Source organism: Falco naumanni, chromosome 4 (assembly GCF_017639655.2).
Source record: "Falco naumanni isolate bFalNau1 chromosome 4, bFalNau1.pat, whole genome shotgun sequence".
Taxonomy (NCBI): domain Eukaryota; kingdom Metazoa; phylum Chordata; class Aves; order Falconiformes; family Falconidae; genus Falco; species Falco naumanni.
In genome coordinates this window covers 87,326,576-87,346,546 of record NC_054057.1, presented here as the reverse complement: position 1 = coordinate 87,346,546, position 19,971 = coordinate 87,326,576, and the positions used below count along the sequence as shown (strand labels likewise).

General features: G+C 39.2%; 1 protein-coding gene across 6 annotated transcripts in view; it reads left to right on the top strand.

Moving 5' to 3' along the window:
* Positions 1–19,971, top strand: part of ARHGAP17 (Rho GTPase activating protein 17) — a 47,919-nt gene that overhangs the window by 23,547 nt on the left and 4,401 nt on the right. For 3 of the 6 annotated variants that reach the window (XM_040589055.1, XM_040589060.1, XM_040589059.1), the window contains 17 exons: positions 3,295–3,399; positions 4,223–4,299; positions 5,388–5,499; positions 5,696–5,772; positions 6,494–6,605; positions 7,396–7,464; positions 7,626–7,707; positions 9,798–9,925; positions 10,334–10,445; positions 11,002–11,083; positions 11,534–11,614; positions 12,359–12,472; positions 12,828–12,919; positions 13,054–13,210; positions 14,433–14,675; positions 16,757–16,920; positions 17,351–17,962. In XM_040589055.1, coding sequence (XP_040444989.1) covers positions 3,295–3,399; positions 4,223–4,299; positions 5,388–5,499; positions 5,696–5,772; positions 6,494–6,605; positions 7,396–7,464; positions 7,626–7,707; positions 9,798–9,925; positions 10,334–10,445; positions 11,002–11,083; positions 11,534–11,614; positions 12,359–12,472; positions 12,828–12,919; positions 13,054–13,210; positions 14,433–14,675; positions 16,757–16,920; positions 17,351–17,962 — 2,419 coding nt within the window. Of the gene's footprint in view, positions 1–3,294; positions 3,400–4,222; positions 4,300–5,387; positions 5,500–5,695; positions 5,773–6,493; positions 6,606–7,395; positions 7,465–7,625; positions 7,708–9,797; positions 9,926–10,333; positions 10,446–11,001; positions 11,084–11,533; positions 11,615–12,358; positions 12,473–12,827; positions 12,920–13,053; positions 13,211–14,432; positions 14,676–16,756; positions 16,921–17,350; positions 17,963–18,962; positions 18,987–19,971 lie in introns of all 6 variants that reach the window. The other 3 variants (XM_040589058.1, XM_040589057.1, XM_040589061.1) reach the window with 2 other exon arrangements.

Genomic DNA, 19,971 nt, shown 5'->3' with positions numbered 1-19,971 from the left:
GTCTGGAATTGCTCTAAATAAGTGTACAAATACTTCTTGTTTAGCTTGTGATACTTGTTCTCAAATTTGTCACATTGACATTTGATTTGTTTGCAGACTTGTCATTGTTTTGAAAGTATACCATCTAATCAGATGTTACTTTCATGGTGGAATTTTAGTCACAGCTGTTAGATTAACAAGGTTCGCTGATTACACGGAACAATTGACTGCAGACTTGTTCTACATATTTCTCCTCCAGTGGCTACTTTGTGAAAGACTTTTTTTTTAAAAAGGCAGAAAGTAAATTGCCTAGGGAAGTCAGGCTAGCTGCTCCATGGGACCTCAAGTGAAGTGGTTATTTCAAATCGATTACAAAGTATCTTAGTGTGCTTAAGTTCAGGACCTGTATATGAAACATGGAAGCCAAACACATGATGCAAGCCACTTTTATTTCAGATCTCCAGCTGTTCAGATTCAAGTAGAAGATGAGAGACTGTATCAGCCTTAAAACTTGAGTTCAGCACAAATACGTGAAATCATCTCAAGTAATGGTGAAATGAGCTGAACTGAAACATTTTACCCTGCTTTTCAGGGGACTGCTTTATTTGAACCATAAATGTCTTAACAGTTTGACAATGCTGTTTTTAATTTTGAAGAAATGTGTACAATTAAATGGCGTAAAGGATGTTAAAAACACCTTGATAGCCTTCGAGGGCCCATCTGTTTTCTTGGTTAGCTGCAGCATAGTAACAAGAAGTGAAAGCCAAAAGTACTGCTGCTTGTTGCCAAAAAAATTTTGCAAGCAAGGCTTTCCCAGGCACAGAGCAGACTGGCTACACCCAAGTGGAAGAATTTACTCACTTGTTTGTTTGCTCTCGGGGGCTTGTGGAGGGGAGGGAGGCTCTTATCTAACTAAAGAGCTTAAAAGCGTGGTACTGTTCACTTTATAAACATGTTTCACAGAGTTCTTTTTTATATTTAGCTCAAGCTTTGCCATAGGACTGCTGTAGCTTTTTTATGTTTTCTGAAGCGTAATACTCCATTTCAAGTATCTCTGTGAAATGTGTTCCTGTCTGAAAGACAAGGAATATAATTCAGTACTGCAAAGACTTCTACAATAGACCCACTTTCTGGCATGCCCTTGTAGCATATAATAAAGCAATTGTGTGATGTTTTGTACACCGAGGATGCCCTGTGGGTACAGACAGCGTGGCCTGTAGGTCACATTTTCAGTTCAAAGGTAACTTAACCCAGATAAATGTCCTTCATGGCTTTCCTGACATCTTTGAACTAAAAAGCAGATTAGAGAGGAGAGTATATTATCATGGAGTTCTGGGGTCACGTTCCTCCTGTCAGTCTTCTGCCCTTTGAGTCTGGCATTCAGACTGCCTGGGAAGAGGCTGTTGGGGACACACGTGCTCTGAGTCTTCCTAAGAAACATAACCATGATGCATGGCTGGTGGGGGCTGCGTTCGTCTGCTGGGATCTGTAAGGTGCTTCAGTTGCAGGATGTCACCATGTTTCAGGTGTGGAAAAAAACAACTGCAGTCAGTATTTTTAGAAGTGTTGACTATGTGACCAAGCAAAAATAAACGCTTTCACAATGGATAGTTTAAAATGTGTTTGTGGTATTTAATTTTGAAGATAATACAACAGAAATGAATAGTCTGAGCTGCAATAGGAGACCACAAACCGCACCTTCTTGTTCATATATCTTTATATGGACTTTTTTGAAGTGGATTTAATTTTGAGCTCGTTAATATATGCTCTGTAAATAAAAAGCAATGCCTTGTGCTTTCAGGGCAGTCCTTGGGCAGTTTCTCTGCACCTTACTCTACCGTAACAGACTTGAAGCTTTTTGAGCACTTCATCTTGTGGCTGTCAAGAGCTTTTAGTCCATTTAGTACCTTATGTAGCCAGTGACACTTCTGTCTACACTGGGCCTTCACTTGCCAGCCCTACTACACTGGTTCTTTTTCACCTTCCCTTTGGACTTGCAAAGGCTGCTGCTGGGTGGCACAGTCCGGCTTTGGGTGCTCCCCCCGGCAGCTTCGCAGAGCTGCTGCTCCCCTCGTCTGAAAGGAAACTGGGAAGCCAGCCCCATGGTTGCTCCTGTGTTCAGGACAGGGCTCCCACCTCCAACAGCAGCCTTCTCTGGAAAAATACAATGGTATATCTCCTGCTTTAAATCCAGGTATGGAGCTAACATGGGGCATAATCGCTTAGCACTGAAATTACTACTCTGTGAGCTAATCTGTATTTATGATTGATAGGAAAGCTGGGGAGAATCGGTGCCCTCCTGAAAATGTAATGAGTGATTTTCAGAGCTGTATCAAAACCTGGCATCTCTTCAGATTATTTCTACAGATGAAATCTGCTGGGGTTTTTTCTTGCTTTTTAAATAGAAGCCATTCCAAAGGGCCTCCTTTTATTCTTGGTGAGTCATCAAAATGCAGATAAACCACATTCTTTTGGTGCTGTGTATAGAGAGCTCAATGCCATAAGCAGTTCTGTCCCAGCACTCATCACTTTGTTTGCTTTTGGTGTTTTCTGAAATAAAATAATCCAAATTCCTTACTTAAAATCCCTTAAAAGAACAGTTTATTAATGTATATCTTTTTCATATTCACAGTCCATGTGTTAAGCCATGTTTCAAATGTACTATGATAAACAGAACACTTGTTTGTGTATTGATGCCTGTTTTTTCATTCCACATCTCTTTTGAATCCCATTAATCTCCCCTGAAAATAGTGTTTTGCTTAGCATATAGGAACTTTGTCCTTGTATTTAAGGGTCAGAGAAGGAAACACAACAGAAAGCTTGCAGTGCCTAGGTTTGGCCCAGTGTAAAGGAGCAGTCAGATATGTCTTTAGTCTTCTACTTTACAAGGTCACAATGAAAAAGTGTGAGTGTTTTCCCAGTTTTGCCACTAAATTAGTGTCTTGGATATCTGCACATGCCATTCATCTCAGATGGCAAGTATCAACCTGAATCTTTTGCTGAGATGAAAAACAGGAGCAATTTTTTTTCTCCCTTTTCCACTCCAAGTCTTGTGAGCATTGCAAACTCTGACTGAATTGCTGTGCCCCTGAATCAGGGGTGGGGGGAAAGCAATTTAAATCTCTTTCCAAGCATTTTTGCTGTCAGGCACTTCTGCTAAGCATCTGAACTTCTTGTAAGCTGTAGAAGTTGAGGAAATATGCAACCCAGAACTAAGTGTGGTACAGGGGGAAGATTTTCTGCTGAGGCCGGGGAAATAACTTCTGTTTTTTCTTTTGTTTTCTCTTCCTCCTCTCTCCCCCTCCTGCCAACTAGATTGAGAGACGTCTTGACACTGTGAGATCTGTTTGCCACATTGCACAGAAGCGATTAATTGCATGTTTTCAAGGCCAGCATGGTACAGATCCCGATAAGAGACATGTAAGTATGATTGCCCTTTGGCTTGTCTACTGAGACTAGTATGAATATGGTCTAGCCTTCTAAATACTAATCCGCTGCTATGCCTCAAATTGTCCAAGGGAGGAAGAACTCTGTAAAATCATCTCATGTGTTGACATTATTTGGTAAAATACTGCCTGTAATTCCCCATCCAAATATAAGAACACAATTTTGGAGTACCTTAGTAGTGTCAGAACACTCACGTTTTTCTGCAGTATGTTGAGTACTTACGGCTTTCACGAGACCTGACTAAGAAAAGGTACTCTACAACTCTGATCAGGCTCCTCATATTTAGAATTACCTTTGTGCACTGACATCTCCAGTTAACTTTAAATGTTTTTCTGTGCCCATTTGATTTCAGCCCCTCTCTAGCAAAGCCACAGGTAGGTTTTCTTTAAAGTGTTAGAACTAGAAATAATTAATATTCAAGTTTTCTCCTTTTATTGAATAACAGAGAGCTCCTGAAAACAGGGGCACGCAGAACAAACCCCTGCAGAGATGGATGACGAACTGGTTGCTTAGATCTCAAGTTAAAGCTGTTTACTTGTCTTTGACAGTACTCGAGATATGTTTTGGGCCAGTCATTTCCAACTAAGACTGGGAAAAAAGTGCTCTTCAAAGTGTTTGGGAACGGGAGTCTTGAGGCTTGAAACTTTTTGTGACTTGGCATTTTCTTAAAGTCAGAGAATGAGCTGCATATGTGTATAATAGAAACCATATGGAAGAAGAGAAGAATCTTAGAGGGGATGTACTGGGAAAGCTGGAAAGGATGACTAAGCTAAGCACTGTTTCTTCTGTTCCATAGAAAAAACTTCCTCTAACAGCTCTTGCTCAAAATATGCAAGAAGGATCTGTCCAGCTAAGTGATGAAACTCTGTTGGGGTGAGTGGTTTTCTTTATAAGTTGCAGTCTGTCATTTTATTGCCTGCAGGGCTCTTATTAGAGGCTTTGGGTACACAAAGGCTGTTTTCAATCTAATGAAACTAATTATTTCTAGATTCCGTCTCTAATCCAAAGGGAGAAGTAGTGAGCAAGCATTTCTTTTTGAGTGATTCTGGGAGCAAGTTTTAGGCTTGCTCTGAATTGCATTCCAGAAGGTTCTGGTTCTCTGCTATCTTAAAAGCTTCTGAAAATGGCTCTTATCCTTTGGAATTAGTAGAATAATTACCTCCATTTAAAGTTTAGAATTTAGTGTAAATACTGCATTCTGCAGGTTTGCATTAACGACTTAAAATAATGCCAGTTTGCGTTAATGGGTTCTAGTTTAAAATAATTTCCTTATCCTGGTGAAGTGCATGATTTGCAACTTACAGGAAAGTGGCTGAAACAAATGAATGTCAGTATGCTGAACTCCTAGAGCAAACGTGTTTCCTCATTGCTGATGGGAATTCTGATGGAAACAGTGTAGAATGACCTTAAAAACCTTGGTGTGCACTTTTGTGAGCTGTCGCAGGAGATTTAAACATGGATAAAAATCTTAGAGAAAATAAGGTTTTTCTTAAAACAAGCTTAAAACAAAGGTCAAATCATGGTTTTGGAACCTGAGATTGCTGCATATGTGATTGCTTAGTATTGTGGTGTTAAGACCTTTTCATATTAAAGGGGCTTAGGAGAAAATTAAATACTGCTTGAGCAATTTTTTCTGCATCTGGTGAGATGGTAGGATGGGCTTTGAAATAAATACTGACTTCTCTGCCCTTAGGGCCGGTGTAAGTCACCTAGATGACTTAAAGCCTCCAAAAATGTTGTAATGGCTAAGGAATTTTAGAAGACAAAGGTTTAATAACACTCCTTGCCTATACCAACTTTGCCCACAATGGTGTAGAGCATCTTGGGTTTATGCCATTATGCCCTGTGTTATACAGCCCAGAGCTTTCCGAAAGGTAGCAGACTATAAAGGGCCACCACTGTTTTGTTTTATATCTTTCTTCTTTAGTCAGTAGTAACTCACATTTCTATAATTCTTAAAGGAAAATGCTAGATACATGTGGCGATGCAGAGAACAAACTGGCAATGGAGCTCTCTCAGCATGAAGTGCAGATTGAAAGAGAAGTTTTAGATCCATTGTGTCTACTAACAGAGGTAAGTCACTTTGGCCTGACTGAAGAAATAAATCCAGATTTATGAATAAAAGGACAAAAAAGGTTCATCTCATTGCTAATAAACTGTTCTAATGAGTCATGTGTTAGTGGTGGAAAGCGGATATGAAATCTACAAAATGAAGTTTGTTACGATAAACAATTTAAAAATAAATATAAGTCTTGAATTCTCATTCTAGACAGAGATCCCAAACATTCAGAAGCAGAGGAAACAGCTTGCAAAGCTGGTGTTGGACTGGGATTCTGCAAGAGGAAGGTAAGAAATTTTTTTTATTACTAGATCCTTTCCTATTCATGTTAACTTCTTGTTGACATCCGATCTGATGCTGGTTCTTGCTTCTGAAATGCTACTGCATGCGTGTTAATACTTTGCTGAAAATACCAAACGGAAATGTAGGTTACTCAAAAAAGGACTCACAACTACTAGATCCAAACAGAATCAAGATTTTGGAGCTCTTACGTGCCTATATATAATTGGAAAAATGCTGAAAACTCATCTTCCTTCCAGTTCACTTAAGAAGTCAACGTAAATACTAAGAAATAGGAGTCTCAGTTTGTAACTGTCCAAATGCTTTTACAGCATTATATTGATATTGTATTATTATATTGATCTATCTCATTGGTAGGGTCCTACGTTGTTCAGTTTACCCATAAGTCCCTTTAAATGGTCTTAAACTGTGGTGATAATTTATATAGCATTTGCTGGGATTGGTAGTTCTAACATACTATACATCCATGTTACAGACTGTGGAGAATGTGGGATTTCTTGTTGGTTTTTGTAGTTGTTCAGCTGTTTGTGAATTATGCTAGTGTGTCATAAATGGTGTGTTTTGAACACCTTCCTTAGTTCTGTTACAAAACCTCTGAGACTGTTGGATTTGTTTCCTGTCAAAAGAAGCCAATTTAAAGGATGCCATAAATGGAGATTCTTATTCAATATTCATTTTCACCAAACAACTGACGCTTTTCTTCCATAGATATAACCAAGCCCACAAGACTTCAGGAACAAATTTTCAAGTGCATCCTTCAAAAATAGAATCTCTTAAGGAAGAGATGGATGAAGCTGGAAATAAAGTAGAACAGTGCAAGGTATGACAAGATGAGTCTCTTTTCTTTACATACCTCTCATTAGCATCAATAGCAATCAGAATGTGGCTGCTTCTGTAGGCCTTGCATGTGGAACTGGCTGTCAGATTACTGCAGCTGTATGTGGCTGTTAACAAACCGTATGTCTTAAAGGCTTGTTAATGCTAGCTGATTGCTGTCTGAATTGCTTTAATTTAACGAGGAGCTTTTTTGTTGTTTTAAGATGGATATTTTACATTATTTTCTGTTTCAGTCTGAGAAAGTTATGAGAAGGAACGGTGTCTTAGTCTTGACTGAAATGTTCAGGGCATCTGGGCTTCAAGCCACTGAGTAGCCATGCAGTGTGAGCTACCTGGTTGAAATTCCAGCTGCTGACATAGAAGGAACATTCTGACTATTACGGCTCTGAGAGTTTACGTTCAGTTTCACTTCTCAATTGTCAAATACTACATTACGCCACAGTAGAGCTGAGCACCAAAAACCTTTTAGTGGTGCTTGTCTTTGTATGCACAGACTGGCTGTAAATAATGTAATGCCAGTTGTTGACTTAAGTGGGCAACCGCTTTGCTATATAAAACCTGTGCTATATAAAAAACATGAGACATTTTGAATGAATGTTGCTTGGAAGAATACATGTAGCAGAGTAGATGGATTACTGACTTCCTGTACTGCCCGAATCAATAGTTCAGACTTACCACAAGCAAAATAAACATATGTCCTTCTGCCTTTCTCTATAAGTTGAGACGCCCTTGTAAACTTGACGTGCTATTTTGCATTATTTTCTTTTTCAAAGGATCAACTAGCAGCAGACATGTATAATTTTGTGTCTAAAGAAGGGGAATATGCCAGATGTTTTGTTATGGTGAGTATGTTTTTCAGTATGACTTAGATTGCAGCACGTATGTGCATAGACACTCAGTTCTCAAAGATAACATTTTGTGTGCTAAACCTTCTAGTCTTATATTATGTGATCATCAGAAGCTAATGCTCTTTTTGTTTTTAAAATGTGGCTTCTGTTCTCAGTTATTAGAAGCACAAGCAGATTACCATAGAAAAGCATTAGCAGTCATAGAAAAGGTCCTACCCGAAATTCAAGCCCATCAAGGTAAAGTAACCTGTGCTCTGGCTGATGCTTCTCCTTGCCTATGCCACCTATGCACAATATTCTCCTCCTTTATCTTGATTCTCTTGCATGCAGACTTATTTAATAAGGCCATTTTGATCTACTTAACAATTCTACATTCCCAAGCATAATTCCATCTTTGTGTTTCCTGGAGTTCTCCAGCCATATTTTAACACACTAATAAAATATTCAGGTTCGGTCTGATACCCAAGAGGCTAAAGGAAGGATTTTTCTATTTGCTTGCACTTCTTTCTTGATATCGTGACCTTTTACTAATTCATACCTGGCTTATTAGGCCAGTGAAATTTTTGTTGTGGTTTAGGAAATTCTTAGGGTCCTTGCTGCTTGACTGTTTACTAGGTGATTATCAGAAAAACTCCCCTTATTTGAAGGAGCTCGATTTTTTTTTTTTTTCCTCCTTTTATGCAATCTTTTTTCTCAGTGTGCACACTGCACTGCAGCTGGCTAATGGAATGTTCAGATTATTGTGTTAAGTGTCAGCAATTAAGAAAAGAGAGGAATACAGCTTCATTTCTTCCCCATGCTCCTAAGCTTTCCATTGTCAGTGGGAGTTAAGATTGCTAATGGTTTGGTATGAGGGCGCACTGTGTGTTGAAATTGCTATCCTAAGTACAGACTATACTGTCTCGTCTTCTCGAAGCAATTAGAAGATTAAGTAGGCTGAACAAAGTCTGGGAAAATTATAATCTGATCTGAGCAGTTGTGGACCATATGCAAGTTGTAAAAGATGAACCATTTAAATATATAAATAAATACGCGGATCTTGCTGAAAGATGAGCTATTCTATCTGTATTCTGTCGATCTGATGGGAGACAAGATAATGTGAACAAATGCTGCTTACGCAGTGTCCAGGCTGCATTATGGCTGTACGGAAGGTTATTTGTTTACAGATATGACTGCTTTAAGTGTTGTTGTTGCTTAGCTGCTTTGTAAAAACATTCGTATGACAAATGCTTCAGAACAGATTAGCTTTCCTAGAAGGTGGGCTGGGAGGCATGGTGTCCCAGTGGTCCAGTGTCTAAAACCTTAAGTGTAGGGCATTACTTCAGTTGTGTTTCTAGCTGTAGTATAAATTAGCACAGTAAATTACTGTGACTTTGAACAATTACTAAGTTTTCTCTTCCTAATGTTTGCTGTAGCTTGCAAAACTGGGGAAAATAACGTGTGCTTCTTGTGGGGTATTAATGAATGAGAGGAACTAAAGCTTTATGAGGGATGTAGTTGATGTGGTAAATTAAATCCTTTGCAGAAACACATTGTCTCTTCAGAGGACTCTTTCAAAGTCTTTGTCTCTCTTGATGACTTTTCCACATAAAAGAAAACGCATCTGTACTAACAATAACCTTTTACATCTGCATTTTTTCAATTAAGACAGCAGAAATGGGTGGAAAAAGTAAACTGTAGGAAACAAGAAATTCACATTCAATTTGGAAAAACTTGTGCCAATTTCGACTTTCAGAGTTAAGCAACAGTCAAGCAATGGAATTGAAAATTTGAGCAAGTGTTACAGTGGCGGGCTGTTGACATGGTTATTCTAATATAAGACACCGGGGCTGTTAGCATCCATCTGAAGTTGCTGATCCCTTAAATCAGAATCAGCAATAAACTTTGTGTTAACAGCTCAGGTTTTATGCACCTTAAATATAGTTACAACTAAGATCAGCCCTGGTCATGCAATCTGGACAAGATTTTTTTCTCAAAGATTCTTGCAAATTTAAGCCTTTTGGTGTCTTGGCAAATTGGAATTAATGTGACTTACAACCATGTGGTGGCATTTGTGTTGAGGCCTAGTGGGACATGCACTTCCAGCTATACAAAGGATTGTGTGTGATACTCCATCCAGAAAGATGCAGAAGTATTTTTTTGAACAGAAGCAGGCTCATTTTCTCTTTCTCTTTACTCATGATATAAGGGACTTTACCAATCAAGGGCTGTAAAACTCCTACTGTACTCTGAAAATGTCTTTGCTGTACTGGAGGCTTTCTTTTCTTGTCTGGGACATAATTTAAGTGTTAGATATTTTGCTCAGTGTTTTGATACTCTCCAACTAGACAAATGGACTGAAAAACCAGCTTTTGGAACTCCATTAGAAGAGCATCTCAAGCGCAGTGGTCGTGAAATTGCAGTCCCTATTGAAGCCTGTGTAATGATGCTTTTGGAAACGGGAATGAGAGAGGAGGTAGGTAATAACATATCATGTGCTATGAAGGACAGAAAAAAAGAGCTCAAACTCTTGGACTGGTGTCTCTACTTTTTAACAAGTTGCTGAAGTAATTTTATTTGTTAATGTAGATGATAAACCTTTTGCAAAAGAATAGCCTTCATCACTGTGTGAAGTATCTTCGAGATGAATGTACCTAGAATGAAAAATGCAAAATGGGCCAGGGGTGAGGGGCAATTAAAACATTGCCAGATGGCAGTGACACATTGAGAGCCAGCCAGGTTGTAACACTGCCAGGTTGTAACACTGCAAGGTGATGACACCAAACTCGAAACTGTTCTGAAAGAGGCTGTCATAAAACTTGTACTGTCTCATGCTTGTATTAACATGTTGTTACCAGTCAAATATACTATTTTTCTTATGCAGGGCTTATTCAGAATTGCTGCTGGAGCCTCCAAGTTAAAAAAGCTAAAAGCTGCCTTGGACTGTTCAACTTCCCAGCTTGATGAATTTTATTCCGATCCCCATGCTGTTGCAGGTATTGTGAATGTTCTGAATCAAAGCCAGGTATAAACTGATACAATGCAAGTTTATACTGTACATTTAACTGTTGACTTGCTGCAGTGTAAGGTGTTGATCTCTGCAGATAAACTAAATTAAAATTGAAAGATCGCTTAATTGCATGACAACATAGATAAGTAGAGGGTTGCACATGCTCTTCCCACTTGATGTATTCATGTCTGCATGACAAGAGCAGTGTTTAAAATTCAGGTGATCATAGTAATTTCCTCTCATGACAAAAGTGTTAATATGGTCAAGGGAGATCAGAGCCATATGTAGACCTTTAAGGTCTTTGTTCTGAAGAGATGATTCATAGTTTTATAGTACATGTTTCTGTCAAATTACAGGGATTACTGAAGCCCTTTGGTGTGAAGTGTTGAGCAGATATACTGTGGTAGTGTCAGATTTTTTTGCTATTTCACTGGAACTTGGGTCCTATTGCATAGATAAAATGACAAAGCTGAGGACAGAATTTTAGATGAAGGCTGAAAGCATTAGCTAAGAAGCTAGCCTGTTTCTATTTTGCATTGCAGGTGCCTTGAAATCCTATTTGCGAGAATTGCCAGAACCTTTAATGACCTACAGTCTATATGAAGAATGGACACAAGCTGCAAAGTAAGTGTACTAAAAATAGCTGTATAGGAAAACATTTTACATACTTTTATCAAATCATGTTTTTTTCATACATGAATTGAAAGGAAAGACCAAGCTTACACAGATTACTTTCTGGTTTTGCTCTAACAGGTAAATATTTTGTGTAACAAATAATTTTAAATTTTGTGGTTTAGCTTCATACTAATTGCACAGAACTGTGGTGAAATACCTATTTTGTATTTAAACTAAGGGGTGCTTCAGACTACTAGCTGCATAGTATTGATGCTTAAGCAGGGTTTTTTTGTTGCAGGTAGAGGTAATTCAGGGATTTGACTAGCAGGTTATAGAATACAAAACAGGGCATTTATCTGGCATAAATGGAAGGTTATCCAGTCATCTCTTTATTCACTGCAGCAGCAACAATTTTCTGATCTGAATGTAAGATGTAATGGAATATTTTTTTCCTTCCAGTATTCAGGACCAGGACAAAAAGCTACAAGAGTTATGGAGAATTTGTAACCGATTACCTAAGCATTATCATGCTAATTTCAGGTATGTATGAGCATCTGTTAACCTGCAGCACAGCCACTTTCATGCTAGAGTACCACATTTCAAAGCTGGTTAACCAAAACTCTTAATTCAGGTTTTTTTTGTTTTTTTCTTTCTTTTTTTTTTTTTTTTTTTGCCAAATTGAGTTAGGTTTATAAAAGGATATCCTGTTTTATCAAGTAGTTGGTGTGCATTGGTGGTGGTAGACTTCTTCAGTCAAGTTAGTCACTATGGACTGTAATTAGCGATGCATAGAACCCTTCTACTTAAGAGCCATGCTGTTGGTAATAGTACCTAACTTTTTACCAGCTATGCTCTTCATTGTATTTTTGCAGTCTTAGAAATCACCTGAATGTATCTTATATGTGTAATTTTTCCTTGTGGTTTTGTCTTTTGGGAATGAATTGAAACAAAACCAGCTCTCGTGACTCTTTGAAGTGTGCAAATTCCATTACAAGATATGAAAATAGCTGTTGAGTAGGCATTTGCAATCTAAACGTTTTTTCTGAAAAGGTAATAGTTCTGTAGTTCCATTTTGTTAAGTGGGAGATAATTTCTTTTCTACTTAGTTCAACTTCTGTGATTCATGAGTAGAAACTTAGTAGCCAGCTACTCAGCAAGAAGGCTGTTTGTCTTATTTCTGTTTTGTTGTAAGCTGTCTTTATGAGTTCTTGAACTTTAACTTACTTGCTTTCAAGAAGACATGCTCTTAGTTCTGCTGTTTAATTATTTCTTTCCTTTTTGTAGGTATTTAATCAAATTTTTAGCAAAGCTCGCACAAAACAGTGATGTTAACAAAATGACGCCCAGCAATGTTGCAATAGTCTTGGGCCCCAACTTGTTATGGGCGAAGAATGAAGGGTAAGTTGTTTTAGGAAACAGAACTTCCATGAAGCTGTAAAATTTCTTACCAGCTTGTTTTAAATCATGTAGACTATTTACAGCAATAGGCTATTTGCCTAATAAATATTTCAAATGTTCTTTCAACCTATGCCTCCAGGTCGTTTTAGGCATGCAACTTTTTAGGAGTGTTTTCAAATGCTATGAATGTTACTGAATAGTCTAGATTTCATCAGAGTTTGAAGTTGCTTTTTATATGGTACTTAGGAGTCTTAGTACATCATGCTCAGCATAATTTGTCATTTAGGTAATACGATTTTTTTTTTTTTTAATCAATAGAACTCTGTGTAAAGTGTTCTACAAATTTGTTCTGCAGATCCCTTGCTGAAATGGCAGCAGCAACTTCGGTCCATGTGGTAGCAGTTATTGAGCCAATTATTCAGCACGCAGACTGGTTCTTCCCTGGAGGTAAATTCTTGCCATAGTTACAAGAATTTTGTATTTGATAACCCTAGACAGGTAAAACTCTAATAGCTTTTTGCAGTGAGGCCCCATTTTGTATATGTATGTCTTAAGATGTGTTCTGCCTGTGTCTCTTTCAGATCAAGATTTCAATGTATCTGGGGCATTTGTTGCAATTCCTGCTGTTAATTCAAATCACTTGTCACACACTGGGAATGAGTATGAATCTGGGACACTGGAACGGAAGAGGCCTGTTAGTATGACTGTAATGGAAGGAGATTTGTTGAAGAAGGAAAGGTATGTTTCATTCTCGAGTTAGTTTTCAATTCTTAGCCCATTTCTGAGAACTGGACTGCCGAGGAGGCTGTAATTGGACACGCTTTTATTGGTCTCAGGAGAATTTCCTGGAAATACCATAGGTAACAATAGTGATTTATTTCCCCCCCATGTTGTTGCAGCCTGAGGAAGGTTCAAAGGTAACGTATTGGTATTTGCTTCCAGTTATACTCTATGCATGATAAAAAACCAAGCAGATAATTACTGCTTCCAGTTACGGTTTTCCTATTACAGATTTGGGGGGGGGTCTAAAATCCACTGAAACAGATACTGATAGATGCTACTATATACACTTCTAACTTCTGATATTCCATGGCTTCTTTTTCAAAGCCCATAAGCTGAGGTGGTGTTACCTGGTGCCTTCATGATAAGACTTCTGAGTTGATGATGGTACAGTATACCACAGCAAGCAGTAGAATGCTAAAAAATAAAAATAAAACGTGCTGTTTTCCCATATAACATGTAGTGTAACGTTCATTTATTATCACTCATATCATGAATATTCAAGTGATATGCTGTTTTGTTTTCAGCTGTTTATGCAAATGTTAAATTGTTACCTCTGTTACCTACAGCTAGCCACATGCAAATAGATCAGCACTGGCAGAGGAAGAAGAAAATCAGTTCAAGATTCACTGTCTTTAACACAACAAGAATAAAGTTAAATTGTAGAACGAATGTGCTATATACATTCTAAAATCTTTTAGAATTTTAGTCTGTTTATCCATAATTCTCATTTAAAGACAAATTGTAGTGTATATCCAGTGGCTTTTTTTGACTGTCTTAAGAATCTGTATTCTAACTTAGTATGTAATAGAATCAAAATTTATGTGGCAAAATATATTCAGTGAGGAGATAGACTGGTACCTAAGGAAATGTATGTATTTACATGTAAAATTAGAGTTGTTTGGCCTCATTGTCATCAATGTCTGTCTTCAAATGTAATTGAGTAGTTTGTTCTACTTCTGTTTAGCTTACCCCTCTGTGTGGATAAGCCACATACTGTTGCATGTCTTAACATAAATGGTGTTATACGCAGAAAGTTGAAGCTTTCCTTGTTGCTGCTTTGCATGCTGAGCAACAGGGGTTGCGTTTGTCTTTGTGGGTTATAACATGCAGTTGTCCTGTTGCTTTAGTTACCTGGTGTTGGCTGGCGTGGTGTGTTTACTCTTTCTTCTTTCTGTAGCTTTGGTGTCAAGGTTATGGACTTCCAAGCGAATCCTCGGAGATGTGGCACTATAAATAGAAAGCACACATCCCCAGCTTTCCAGCCACCACTTCCACCCACGGAGGCTGGCGTGCTGGCTCAGTCTGGAGCGGAGCAGCACTCACAAGCTTCTGTGGCTGAAACAAGCCCAGTGGGTGCTGGTTTTGCTCTCTCTGCTGGCACAGCAGAACAGTTACAAAGTCAAGGAAATGACGATGTCAGGTAAGAGGCATGGCTTCTGTTGGCAGTGGCTTAGCAGGCTCCTTCAGCAGCAAACTGATTTGTCGACTGTATCTGCTTCACAAGGCACCTCTTCTAACAGGAATGCATGTTGTCAGGTGTAAAGCCTTTTCAGGCATGGGCAGAAGGACTGTGCAGGAGCTCTCTTGTCATGTGTATTTTTTCAGAATTGAGCTTCTAAAATAACATACGTTGTTCTGTATATTGCAGAATTGATCTTCTAAAATAAGAGAATTCTTAGGGAAAAAAATGATGATAAAAAAATACTAAAAAATACTGTACTTTACCCATGTTGACCTTTCCAAGTTATACTCTAGAGGTGTCCACACAGTACAACTATCAGTCTGCTGCTGAAAGAACAAAACCTACCAGTGGCGGTACTAGAAACCTGTTGGTGGTTTGTTATTTCTTGTACATGTCATCTGGATATGTCTTGTGTGTGTCTCTCTCTTTTTTTTTTTTTTTTTTTTTTTTTTTTTTTTGTGTGTAGCAAGTGTTAGTGATGACCACACTGGCTTGCTAGAAAATTGGAAGTTGATATATCATATTTTGGTATTGGTTTCTTTAGGACAAGCATGTATACAGGCTTTTTTGCTACTTAATTATTATGGAAACTGTAATCTTGTCCTCAGTATTAGTCTACATGGGCTGCAAGACTAATTGCAGTAGCCTTGACTCTTCCTGTCATGTATGGTGAAAGCAGCACTTTGCATTCCGTATGTCTGTGGTCTGAGAGAGAGAACAAACCACATGTAAAGGCTTGTAGCACTCTCCAAACACTGACCTCTTGCACAGCATCTTGCAGTAAAACACCACCGTGGAGTTTGGTGCAGCACTGACTCTTACATATAGCTTTTGTTCTCAGCTGATGTTTTTACAAAAACAGCTCATTTGGAAATCCCCTGCAGACTAGTATTTCCTCCACAGGTATCTTTTTGTGGCAGAGGCAGCTAAAACAAAACCTTGAGAATACTGTCTAAAAGCTGCATTTAAAATCTGCACGGACTCTGTGTTCAAGTACTTGCGATTTATTAACAGCATTTGGAGAAATTAGGATTGCAGTGTGCTGGAAAAAGTGTTTGAAAGTTAATCCTTTCGAGATCAGTAAAATGCAAGAAATTATAAAGAGAGAAACAAGTGAAGACTGCAAGTGCACAGCAAGCGGGGCTGGGGATGCTGCCCTCGACCAACTCAGCTGGTTCATAATCGAGTGCTGTATTTCCCTCCAATTCTGTTGTCTTCATAGCCAGAGGTCAGGAAGAGCTGAGTTTCCTCATCTAAATCACAAAGGTTTTACAGGGATTGCTCCCTTAAGATAAGTTTTGGTGTCCCACCAAGGTAAAACCTTAATTCCAGGTAGGGCAGAGAGAAGGCTTCAGCCAGCCAGTGATGAGAAAAGAACCACTGCTCTCTCCACACCCAGCTTTCGCCATCCCTGGGCCCTCCTGAGGGCTTCCAAAAGCTCCAGGGACTTCAGCAGCGAGGGCTAAATCTGCCTCGCCTGTATGCTGTACTTAGCAAGTTGGTTCATGTCCTTTGCGGTTTGTTTTTTCTGGCAGAACTTCACGGTGCCATCACTTAGTGCTTAGTAGCTAGGTCTACCAGATAACTGCAAGCAATTTGGATGCGATGCTGTGACAGAATATTTTGAAAAGGCTAACAGTTATAGGGGTGATAGGTATATTTGCATGAGGAAATCTGAGAAGGTCTGTTTTTAAAGGATCTGCAAGTGCACTGAGGGTGCATTAGCATGGAGACTGTACTCCTATGTATCAGTATTGCATTCAGACAGGTACTGTGACCCTGCAGAACTACTTGGATTCCGGATTCAATTTTGGTTAATTGATGTTTTGTACAGGCTTGCCTAAAGCCTATTTGACACTTATTTGAAGAGCTGCAGCAGCATTCAGTCTGTGAGTAAACAGCAGCCAGTGCAGAAGTTTTTCTGAAGCATTTGAGGGTCAGAACTGTAGCACAATTTGTAATGTAAACTTGAACAGGTGCAGCTGATCTGGGCACGGTATTTTACAATCACCTTCTAATTTAGGATTTTTAATTTTCAGTACCTCAAAATCAAAGGACAACACATCTTCAGCTACTCCTCCACCCGTGAGAAATGGTGGGCACGCGGGCACTGTCCAGAACCAGTCAACAAGTAGCACTAATCAGCTTTCTGTTAATCAGCCACAGAATGCGGCAGGTCCCAGTCCCCATTCAATGAGGAGAGGTGTGTGTTTTGTCATTTGGTTTTCAAGCTACTAAGTTCCAATTCTTTATGTACTGCAAAAATGCTTAATAAAATAACTTTACGGTATCTCTTCCTTGATTATTATTGGTATCTCTTCCTTTATTACAGACAATGGTTTAATCGCTTGCATTTCACTAAGGCCTAGTTATAAATGCATCTTTGACTTTTGAACTCTGTCGTGAATGCTGGCAGTAATGTGTAGCAGTGTTGTTTAGCAAAATCACTCAAAGGCTATTGATCAGTAAACCTGTGTACACAATTCTGTAGCTTCCTATTGGTATTGCTTTTGATAGCATGCTATTTTACTTGGATAACGTAGCTGAGCATGCTTTTGTGCAGCTAATTTCTTTCTTTCAGGAGTTTGGTTTCACAGTACACAACCATGAAATCTCACTTCTTCTCTCAACAGCTGTTAAAAAGCCTGCGCCAGCCCCTCCCAAGCCAGCCAACCCACCGCCGGGGCAGCCGGCGAGCCAAAGCTCTGCCCCAGCTGCTCAGCCACCGTCTGTCTCTCCAAAACCACCTGCTAGAAGCTCTTCTCCTCCTGCTCAACATGCAAACCAAGGAGCAGCCCAGCCCTCCACTTCCCAGGTTTCTGCACCTCGGAGATATTCCAGCAGCCTTTCCCCAATACAAGCTCCCAGCCACCCACCACCACAGCCCCCAACACAGGCTACTCCTCCACCGCAGCCCAAATCAAACAGTCAAGCATCTCCTCCTGCTGCACCCAGCAGTGAGCACGGACCAGAGCAGCCCTGTTACACTCCTCCGCAGACTCCAACACCACCTGATACACCCCCTCTAGGAAAACATAATACTAGCTCCCCATCGCCACAGCCATCTGCTCAAGAAACCTCCCAGTCTCACTCTCTACCTCAGAGTGGTACACTGCCGCGGCCACGGCCAGTACCAAAACCCAGAAACAGACCTAGTGTTCCCCCTCCGCCTCATCCTCCTTCTCAGCTGGCTGGAGATGGTGTTATTGCAAATCCCACGCAAACAGCTTCCAAAATAGTCACAGGTGAGTGGATTCTTTCATATTCAGTGTCTCCTCAGGGAGCAGAAATGAAGAAAAAAACACCTGTAGCTGTAAATTAATTTGGGGGGAGAGGGAGTGAAAAGTGCAGGTAACAGTTAAAATACTAAATTGCTCTTATCTGGTTAAAACGCCCACCTGCCTCTTCTGTGCACGAGGATTTGGGGCACTTCCTCAGTGAAGATTTTCATTCCTGAGGCAGAAGGGTTTGGGGGGAACTTAGATTAGCTTGCTTTATTTTTTTTTTCCCTGTTTTGGAAGCTGAACACTATTATAGCAACCAGCTCTCTAGGGCTTTCTCCAGGCTCAGTGTCATGGCATTCTCAGTTATGCTTATACATCTGTTGCCAAAAGCAAATATTTGGAGGAGGGAGAAGATGTAGCCAAGGATAGTGTATTTTGGCCTATATGAAAGATAAGAAAATGGCAAAACTGGTCACTGATACATGTTCTAATAGACAAGATACTAACGCAGTGAATGTTCTGCCTTATGAGAACAAAGTCTGATGTGCTTTTAAGTTGGACAACCAGAGACTGAAGACCCACATACACTAAACTATATCTTAGGTCAGTTTCTAGATAGTTCTTTATATTTTAAATGCAGCAGCCACCTTCTGTTTTGAGACATTCATGAAGTAAAGAGAAGCTTCCTGTCTTCTCACAGGAACTTCATGAAGCATGTAGTTACTAGTTTGATAACGATAATGTTAATTTACATCTTGGGGGGGGGGGGTGGGAATGTAACTGCTGAGGACAGTCAAAACTAGCAGATCTTGGAATGTTCTGCTGCGTCTCTGCTTATTTTAGGCAGTTCTAAAGGAAGGCATAATGGATATAGGAGACTAATACTTTTAAATCTACTTATATTTAATAATGGTTAAAACTTTCCAATGACACTGCAGCTTCTCTAGAGTAAGACTAATGTATTGGAATGCAAAGTATAAATTCTGTTGCCTAACAGCTTTACCCCATGATGCCTTCACAGGTGGGGATGGTTACTGCGAATAAGGTTTGTACTTACCAGAAACATGCAATATAAGCTAAAATGCTCCTGCACAGCAATATTTTATTTGTAGCTTTATTTTGTATATGCGCTTTGGAATATGTGCTCTCTGTCGACTCTGTGTTATCTCATTACTACATATCATTCTGTTTGTAAGAGATTTTAAGACCTATGCTGCTTAGTTTTAATAGTCCTGTGAACATTACATTATTTCTTCAAAGAAATTGTAAAAATATCTACAATGAAGTGAGTAACACTTCACGGTCACCAGAACTACTAGTCCACAAGTCAAGTGTGAAGCAGTGACCCGTGTAAAACAGGTTTGTTCTTACCAGTGCAGCCAATATTGAAGCTCATGTGTTTTCCTACAATTGAGTGTTTTATGGTTACATTTTAATGTAGCTTTCACTTTAGATTTTCAGTTATTTTTAACTTCTTGGAATTTATTTGGCAAAATACATGTTCATGTGACTAAACCGCTTTTCAGAAAAGCACCCAGGAGCATCTGCACTCTGGCATGTTTGCATTTGCATTCTGTCAGCTCCAGCCTCACTAATAGTACTAGTCTGTTCAATCGCAGCTGCCCAACGACACATTAATAATCTTACTACTTGTATGTAATGGGTTGGAGGTGCTACCTTCTTAAGGTAACAACTGCATGACAGGCTGAAAATATTGAGGCTGCATTCCTGAATCATCTCAAGATTTGACTGCTTACAGGAAAAACCTGAAATTAGTAATGGATTGAGAAGTCAAGTTGGAAGTAGTTTGTTTTTTTTTTAAATCAGAGAAGTAAATGAGCTGCTTAAGCAACTAAAAAGTAGCTTTGCTTTTTAAAATAACAGACTTTTCCTGATTGTACTTCTGTTCTTTTTGTCAGTATCTTTAAATTACAAGGGTGAAATTTCCAGACTGAATTCATAAATAAGGCTGAGGTCTGGATCTTTACAACATTTACAAATAAGAATGGGAACTGTGCTGATGAGTCAAA